The 10,001-nt window shown below is 34.9% G+C and overlaps 1 protein-coding gene across 1 annotated transcript in view; it reads right to left on the bottom strand.

The window, feature by feature from the left end:
- Positions 1 to 10,001, bottom strand: part of ZCWPW2 (zinc finger, CW type with PWWP domain 2) — a 108,732-nt gene that overhangs the window by 35,360 nt on the left and 63,371 nt on the right. Inside the window, exon 3 of the mRNA XM_011985531.1 lies at positions 5,824 to 5,941. Within this exon, the coding sequence (XP_011840921.1) occupies positions 5,824 to 5,941 (118 nt within the window). The remainder of the gene's footprint in view (positions 1 to 5,823; positions 5,942 to 10,001) is intronic.

Below are 10,001 nucleotides of genomic sequence, written 5' to 3' on the forward strand. Positions count from 1 at the left end.
AAGGAAGGAAGGAGAGAGAAGGAAGGAAGGAGAGAGAAGGAAGGAAGACAAGAAGGAAGGAAGACAGGAAGACAGGAAGGAAGGAAGACAGGAAGACAGGAAGGAAGGAAGACAGGAAGACAGGAAGGAAGACAGGAAGGCAGGAAGGAAGGAAGGCAGGAAGAAAGGAAGGAAGGAAGGGAGGGAGGGGGAGAGACAGGAAGGAAGGAGGAAAGGGAGAGAGGCAGGTGGGCACATATTACTAATACTAGAAATGAAAGAGGTAGACATTATAACAAATCCCATGGGCATTAAAAGAAAATAAAGGAACATTATGAACAACTCTATGCCCACAAATTTTATAACCTAGATGAAATGGACCAATTTCTTGAAAGAGTCACTCTGCTAAAATTCTACAAAAAGAAACAGGCAATCTGAATAGACCTATACTACTAAAGAAATTGAATCAATATAATAACCTTCCAAAACAAAAAGCAGCAAGCCCAGATGGGTTCACTGGTGAATGCTATCAAACATATAGGAAGAAATATGCCAATTCTCCATAACCTTTTCCAGAAGATATAAGCAGAGAAAATACTTTCTAACTCATTCAATGCAAGGTAGTTCAAAAATTGGAAACCAATTAATTTAATCAATCAATTGCATTAACAGCATAAAGAAGAAAAAAAAACACCTCAGGAAACAAGGAAGACAGGGGAACTTCCTCAGCTTCATAAAGAGCATTTACAAAATATCTAAAGCTAGTATCATATTTAATGGTAACAAGCTAGAAGCTGTCATGCTAAGATGAAGAACAAGTCAAGGGTTTTCTCACTCACCACTCTTCTCAATATTGTACTGGAATTTCTAGATAACACGGTAAGACAATAAATGAAAATAAAAGGTATATAGATTTGGAAAGAAGAAATAAAAGTCTCTTTGCACATGATATGATTGTCTATGTAGTAAATCCAAAAGAATAGACAAAAAAAAAATCCTGTAATTAATAATAGATTATAGCAAGGTTGCAGGATACAAGGTTAAAATGCAAAAATAAATAGATTTCTGATATACCAGTACCAAACAAGTAGAATTTGAAATGAAAACACATTAGAATTTACACTGGCAAACCTCAAAGTGAATTAGTTAAGCATAAATCTAAAAAAAAAAGTATAAGATCTAAATGAGGAAAACTACCAAACTCTGATAAAAATAAATCAAAAAAGAACTGAATAAACTTGAAGATATTCCATGTTCACTGATAAAAAGACTCAATATTGTCAAGATGTCAGCTCTTCCCAACTTGATATATACATTCAACACGATCCCAATAAAATGCCAGCACGTTATTTTGTGAAATCAACAAACTGATTCTAAAATGTATATGGAAAGGCAAAAGACCCAGAATAGCCAACCCAATATGGAAGCGAACCAAACATCTGACCCTTTGACCCTTGGATTTTTAGAGCAGTGAAACTACTCTACATGATACTACAATGGTGGATACAGGTCATTATACATTTCTCCAAACCCACAGAATGTATAACAGCAAGAGTAAACCCTAATGTAAACTAAGGACTTTGGGTGATAATGACGTGTCAGTGTAGGTTCATCAATTGTAAGAAATAGATCTCATGGTATGGGATGTTGATAGTGGGGAAGGTTGTGTGTTTAGGGGCTATGTGGAGGAGATATATGGGAACTCTCTGTACTTTCCACTCAATTTTCTGTGAACTTAAAACTGCTCTAAAAAATCAAGTCAATTTTTTTACAATATAAATAATTCTGGGAAAAAGTTAGAAATAAGGACATCAATTCTAAAATGTAGAGCATGAAAGAAAGTCTTAATCTTTATTAAGATTAATCATTATTCTATGGATAATGGTCTATTTATTTTTAGAAGTATAATTAAAATGAATGTTTCTATATAAGATAAAAAATTTTCTAGCTCCAGCAGAATTACTTAGTTACAGTAGTAGTAATAAATGCAACAAAAACAGAACAACTAAATTATGAGGGTGAGACTGTTATAATCTGATTGGGTTATATTTAAAGTTATATTAAAAAATTTACATATATTTAAAGATCCTGCATATTTCAACAATGAGAGAGTTGCATCAGATAAAATACTATACCAATTTCTGCATGGTAGGAAGACTATAGGTTAAATATTGGGGTAATTTATTTCTAGGTTGGAAAAATAAATTGTTAGGTGAAGAAACCTTTAAAGTTGCTGGGTTAAAAAGTGGATTGCTGCTAAGTTATTCATCTTTGGTGAAATATCTAAACGGTGGCTACTTATCTCTCAAAACTACTTTTGAATACAGAAAGAAGTTGAATACTTTACCAGAATCTACACTGGATGCTAAGCAGACACAAGGATTACATGACTATTTTGGAGATAGTGAATAGTGAATTGTGAGCCTGTTACTGCAAAGACTGAACTCCTGGAATTCTGAAGTCCTGAAAGTTCATGCCCTTCCATTTTGGCTACTTAAGAGACAAAATGAAAGCTGTTAGGCATACGGCTCTCAAGAATCAGGCTGAATTACATAAAACTCTGCATGTAAAAATAATCTGACTTTCAGCAGGAAAATGAGCTATTGCTGCAAAACCAATCAGAAATAATCCTTCTTCAGAGTCTCTGGACAGGCAAGAATGTCAAAGGACCCACTGCTAATTGAGAGTGCAAGTCTACTCCTCGTGAGAAATAGATATAAGTTTAAAAAGTAAATGACTATATTACTTAAAGCTATTAATGTTCAAAAAATTAAATGTCTAAAAGGTTTTTGTGATTAAATAACAGAAATGTATAGTCTGTGCAAGGCAAAAAATTATATTTGTGACAATACAGTGAGTTCAACCTTTATTGCTAATAAACAGAGACATTATATTTTCAGCACAGGAATAAAATTGCATTTGTAGTAATAAATGTCTCTTCTCATGGTCTCAGAGTAAACCTGAGTAGTGTATTTGTCATTCTTTTTCCACTCTTTTCAAACCTACTTATTTTCTTTAAATCCTAAACTTAGGTGGCTGGGTTGAAATTTAAATTTTTTCTCAAATAAAATCTTTTCACATATACATTTTTTTGTAAATATAAATCAAAGTTTTCCAAAGGAGAAAAAAAAAATCATTGCTACTTTAAAATCCAGTCAGCATCAAAGTCCGGATCCTTCTATCCATAGAGTAATCTGTTTAGAACTTAAAGTAATAAAGACAAAGAGGGGCTTATAAAATATTAAATGATTATAATCACTAAGCAGAAAGCAATTTAAACATATTTAAGTTTAATAAAAACTATCTCATGCCTGTGATGCCAGCACTTTGGGAGGCCAAGGCAGATGGATCACCTGAGTTCAGGAGTTCAAGACCAGCCTGGACAATATGGTGAAACCTTGTCTCTACTGAAAATACAAAAATTAGCTGGGCGTGGTGGCGGGCATCTGTAATCCCAGCTACTCGGGAGGCTGAGGCAGGAGACTTGCTAGAACCTAGGAGGCGGAGCTTGTGGTGAGCCAAGATCGCGTCCCTGCACTCCAGCCTGGGCGACAGAGTGAGACTCCATCTAAATAAACAAATAAATAAATGTTATCATTTTATGTGGCAATCATCTTCTTTTTAGAGTTAAAAATGTGTCATATCCATAGATCAATGGAACAGAATAAAGAACTCAGAAATAAGGCCACATGCCTACAACTATCTGATCTTCAACAAACCTGACAAAAACAAGCAATGGGAAGTTCAAGACCAGCCTGGCCGACATAGTGAAACCCCATCTCTACTAAAGATACAAAAAATTGGCTGGGCATGGTGGCATGTGCCTGTAATCCCGACTACTCGGGAGGCTGAGGCAGGAGAATCGCTTGAACCCAGGAGGTGGAGCTTGCAGTGAGCCGAGATCACACCATTGCACTCCAGCCTGGGCAACAGGGCAAGACTGTCAAAAAAAAAAAAAAAAAAAATGAGGAAAGGATTCCCTATAAATGGTGCTGGGAGAACTGGCTAGCCATATGCAGAAAATTGAAACTGGACCCTGCCCCACTTCCTTATACCGTATACAAAAATTAACTCAAGATGGATTAAAGACTTAAATGTAAAACCCAAAACTATAAAAACCCTGGAAGACAACCTAGGCAATACCATTCAGGACATAGGCATGGGCAAAGATTTCACAATGAAGACACCAAAAGCAACTGGAACACAGCAAAAATTTACAAATGGGATCTAATTAAACTAAAGAGTGCAGTAATAGAAACTATCAACAGAGTGAGCAGAGAACTTACTGAATGGAAGAAAATTTTTGCAATCTATGCATCTGACAAAGGTCTAATACCCACCATCTATAGGGTACTTAAGCAAGTTCACAAAAAAAAAAAAAAAAAATTAAAAAGTGGGCAAAGGACACAGACTAACAATTTAAAAAGACATACATGTGGTCAACCTACATAAGAAAAAACGTTCAACATCACTGATCATTAGAGAAATGTAAATCAAAATCACGAGATACCATCTCACACTAGTCAGAATGGCTACTATTAAAAAGTCAAAAAATAACAGATGGTGGTGAGGTTGAGGAGAAAAAGGAACACTTATACACTGTTGGTGGGAGTGTAAATTAGTTCAACCATTGTGGAAGACAGTGTGGTGATTGCTCAGAGACCTAGGGGCAGAAATACCACTCAATCCAGCAATCTTATTACTGAGTATATACCCAAAGGAATATAAATCATTCTATTATAAAGACACTTGCACACGTGTGTTCAACACTATTCACAATAGCAAAGACAATGACTCAAACTAAATGCCCATCAATGGTATAAAGAAAATGTGGATAAAGAAAATGTGTTAAAGAAAACGTGGTACTTGTACACTGCAATAAAGAAAATACGGTACCTGTACACCATGGAATACTATGCGGCCATAGAAAAGAACGAGATCAGTCCTTTGCAGGGACATGGATGGAGCTGGATGCCATTAGCCTTAGCAAACTAATGCAGGAACAAAACCAAATACTGCATGTTCTCACCTATAAGTGGGAGCTAATTGATAAGAATAAATTGGCACATAGAGAAGAACACACACTGGGGTTTATCAGAGGGTGGAAGGTGGGAGGAGGAAAAGAATCAGGAAAAATAACTAATGTGTACTAGGCTTAATACCTGGGTTATGAAATATCTTTATAACACATTCCCATGACACAAATTTACCTATATAACAAGCCTGCACATGTACCCCTGAACTTAAAAGTTAAATATATACAAAAAAAAACAAACCTACTATAATCTTTCAAATGGTTTCGTTTAAAAAGCTAACTATACACCATAGTATTGAGAATTCAATAAAACTTTCTGTGAAAATAACCTGAAATATTACCACAATTTTTCGCCTAATTTTTTGAAAGTTGAAGTTTATCTTCTATTCCTGCCCTGAACTTATTTTAAAATGCAACATTTTGAAAATACTTTGTTCTGTAATAATACAGCATATCCAAGTGAAATTTTAATGTCATGAATATATTTAAAGCTATGGTTCCCATTGTGAAATATATGCATTTGAAATACACAAGGGGATATGTAGATAGTCTAAGAGTAAAGAAGATAACAAAAGTGCTAACAAGAACTCCTGTATTTAAATAGAGTGTATGTTTAGTCATTGAAAATAGTTTTAGGGGACAAAATATATACTATTCATTCATATAAAAATAATTTTCCAATAAACAATGACATACTATTTCCCTATGAACAGAAAGAGACAGATTTTTGAATGAGCAAACATATTTCGGAAAACATGCATTTGGATAAATCCTTATTTTGGAGTAATAAAGAAAAAATATTGACATACCTTGTTGTTTTGATAGGCAGCACATTTCCAGTCTTTGCTCATGAGAATATCCATAGAGTAGATATGCTTCTTGAAGTGCACTTTTATACCACTTCTTTTTATTCTTACATTTTTCTGGCTATATAAATACAGAAAAAAGAATAAAATTCTTTTTTAAATATATAACTTTGTTTTAAAATCCACTGATTAAGCTGGAACAAAATCTAATTTGGAGCATTGTATAGTATATTTCTTAGACTTTGGTATCTAATTATTATTTTATTATTATTTTAGAATTCAGCAAAATTGTGAAAATTTTGCAATTTAATAGTCAAAGGGTCAGATGTTTGGTTCGCTACATAACAAAGTAGTTAATATTAATAGATTTAATAAGAATAATGTTGATTTCTTTTTAAACAACATAGCAATTATACTAAAGTGGTACAAATTGAAAAGCAAGTTTCTTATTAGAAGAAAATTAATTTGGCAGGGTGCAGTGGCTCATGCCTGTTAATTCCAGCTACTTGGGAGGCTGAGGTAGGAGAACAGATTGAACCTGGGAGGCAGATGTTGCAGTGATGCAAGATTGTGCCAGTGCACTCCAGTCTGGGTGACAGAGTAAGACTCTGTCTCTAAAATAAAATAAAATAAAATAAAATAAAAAGAAATTATATTGACATCTAGTTTTAGTGTTACGGCAGATATTAACATATGCATACAAGTTTCTTTCTTTTTTTTTTTTTTTTTGAGACGGAGTCTTGCTCTGTAGCCCGGGCTGGAGTGCAGTGGCCGGATCTCAGCTCACTGCAAGCTCCGCCTCCCGGGTTTGCGCCATTCTCCTGCCTCAGCCTCCCCAGTAGCTGGGACTACAGGCGCCCGCCACCTCGCCCGGCTAGTTTTTTGTATTTTTAGTAGAGACGGGGTTTCACCGTGTTAGCCAGGATGGTGTCGATCTCCTGACCTCGTGATCCGCCCGTCTCAGCCTCCCAAAGTGCTGGGATTACAGGCTTGAGCCACCGCGCCCGGCGAGCTTACAAGTTTCTTAAACTTTCTGTGCCCTAGTTTCTTTATCTAGAAAATATGAATGATAACACTACATATATCATAAGGTTTCATGAGTATGAAATAAAATAATAGATTATAGTTTCATGGCATAATAAGAATTCAATAAGTTATTTTACTTGGATACAGTACATTTTCTAAATACCTATTTAGTTTACAAAAATATATTTTAAAAAGAAAAACAAAATGAAAAAAAATCTGGGTCAAAAATAAATACTAAATTGACCTAGTCCAATAATGTTTTCAGTGTTATTTTAAAACTCAGCAAAAAAGATTTGTATAATGTTTTTAAATGTTATATTTATAAAATGCATGCCATCATTTTCATTTTATTCAAAATACTTTACCAGCCAAAGGAATATGGCTATTTATTTTATTAACCTATAATTATCACCTATCTATAAAGATTATATTTTTCTCTCAGATGTATAATTCACCCTTTTCACAGAAATGTAAATCTATATAAGACCCATATTGAATTAATTCAGAGAATTAAACTATACATTTAAAGCTCTTCTCAAATGTCACCATACTCTTAGAGTCCCTAAATTAATATCAAGTCTGTGCTCCCACTACACATAATACTTTCTTTTACTGATTTACTACTTTCTGACTTCTGTTATAGTTATTTGTGTTCATGACATCACTACCCATAAAATGAAAGGTCCATGAAGATGGAGGCAATAAATAACATTTCATCTTTGCATCCTCCACAGTACCCATTTGCCTATACCTCATGGTATATTATATAAAGTATTCAGAAAGAGGCTGATAAATTGCATTTGGTCCTGGGCAAAGATTAACTTGACATAAAAGCAATGAAACAATAGGATCAAACAAAAATTTACTTTTGGACACATAATCTATAAATTTCATTTATTAAGTAAGTTATTTCATAGGAAACAGATGAAAAGAGACAGATACAATTCACCAAATACTGGAAATTTTAAATTATTTGAAGAATGTCTAAGCTAGCCTTCACAGATTTAAGACATTTCTGCAAGTCAAATGTTATAAAATTAAATTAGAAATTGTAGTGAAAAATCACTTTAAAGCTTATAGCACAAAACAGTTCCCATACTATTGTGTATATAGCAATGGTGTAAGAACAGTTCCTGTAATATTCCCTAAAGCAGGGGTCGGACCAGTACTAGTCCGTGATCGGTTAGGAACTGGGCAGCACAGAAAGAGAGGAATGGGGGACGAACAAGCATTACTTCCTGAGCTCCACCTCCTGTCAGGTCAGCTGCGGCATTAGATTCTCATAGGAACATGAATTCTATTGTAAACTGCACGTGAGAGAGATCTAGGTTGTGTGCTCCTTATAAGAATCTGATGCCTGAGGATCTGTCATTGTCTCCCATCACCTCCGGATGGGACCCTCTAGATGGAGGAAAACAAGCTCAGTGCTTTCACTGACTCTACATTATGGTGAGTTATATAACTATTTCATTATATATTACAATGTAATAATAATAGAAATAAAGTGCACAATAAATGTAATGCACTTAAATCATCCTGAAACCATCCCCCTTCCTCCCCTAGTCTATGGAAAAATTGTCTTCCATGAAACCGGTCCCTGGTGCCAAAAAGGTTGGAGACTGCTGCCCTACAGAAATAGTATAAGAAAATAGTTAAAGAAAATTCTTGAGAAAAATCAGTGCCATATAGCTAAAATAAACTTTGATGACTTAGGGGAACTGAAAGGTTTAACACTTGTGTCTGGGAATCTTTGAACTTATCAGTAGGCATGTGCCACCTAGTGGTAATACAAATTAAAACCTCCTAAGGAACTCAAAAAACTAAGGATCTATTTTACGAAGAATTTTAATTTCCAAATTAGGCTCAACTGTGCTTTGTATTTTTAAATTCCTTTTTTTTTTTTATTGAAGAAGTGATAAGGTGCAAATTCTCACAGTATGGAATGTGCCTTCCTTCCCATCCCAGGTACTACTTCTCCCCAAATTACTGTTACTAGTTGCTTTTACAGTCTTCCAGAGATATATATTTATATAATTATACAATGTATATATTATAACATTATATATTTCTATAACTTATATAAATATATAATTAATGTTATGAATAGTTATATATAATTGATTTTTAAAATTTTCTTGAAGATTGCTGAATTTATTGATACAGCATATTCCAGACTCTCAGGATCTATCATTGAAGAAAACAGACAAAGCTTACATTCTAACCCATGAGAAGAGACAATTTATAACAAGCATAAAACATAAGGCTATAGTATAAGAGGTGATAAGTGCTCTGTAATAAAATGTAAGGCAAAGTCAGGGTGGGTAATGAGTGGTCAAGGTAACTCTCATCAAAAAGGTGAATTTAGGCTATGATCTCCCTGAAGGAGGCCAGGAAGTTACCCACATATATATCCAAGGAAAATATACTCCAGGTAGAGAAAAAATCCTCTAATGTGGGAGAGTACATGTATATTCAAGAAGTATCAAAGAATCCAGGGTAGCTGAGTCTAATGTTGAAGAGAGAGAGTAACAGGAAATGATTTCAGAAAATTAACAAGGGCCACATCATCAAGCCCTTTGCAAGCCATTGTAGGGTCTTTGGCTATTACTTTGAGTGAAATAGACACTATGGCAGAGTTCTGAGCATAAAATTAATATTTGATTTGAATTCCTGTTTTTAAAGAAGTCATTCTGATTGCTTTGATGAGGAAAGGCTATACAGAGGCAAGTATAGAAGCAGGACAATTAGGAGCCTATTGCAATAATTTATGCAAGAAATGATGGCAGTGTGGACCAGGGCAGTAACAGTTACTGTGATAAAAAGTGTTAGGGCTCTGGATATAATCTGATGATAGAGCAAAAAGCACTTCCTGACCACTTGAAAATTGGTTTTGGGAGAAACGGAGGATTACTCTAGGACTTTCAAACCCAGCGGGCAAAAGGATGGAATTTGCTCTCTACTGAGATGAAGCAGGCTGTCAATAAAGAAAGATTAGGAGAAAGATCAAGAGTTCGGGGCCGGGCGCGGTGGCTCATGCGGGTAATCCTAGCACTTTGGGAGGCTAGGTTGGGAGTTTGAGAGTTGGGCAGGTTACCTGAGCTCAGGAGTTCGAGACCTGCTTAGGCAACATGGTGAAACCCCGCCTCTACTAAAAA

The sequence above is a fragment of the Mandrillus leucophaeus genome, unplaced genomic scaffold (genome assembly GCF_000951045.1).
Source record: "Mandrillus leucophaeus isolate KB7577 unplaced genomic scaffold, Mleu.le_1.0 Scaffold107, whole genome shotgun sequence".
NCBI classification, from domain to species: Eukaryota; Metazoa; Chordata; class Mammalia; order Primates; family Cercopithecidae; genus Mandrillus; species Mandrillus leucophaeus.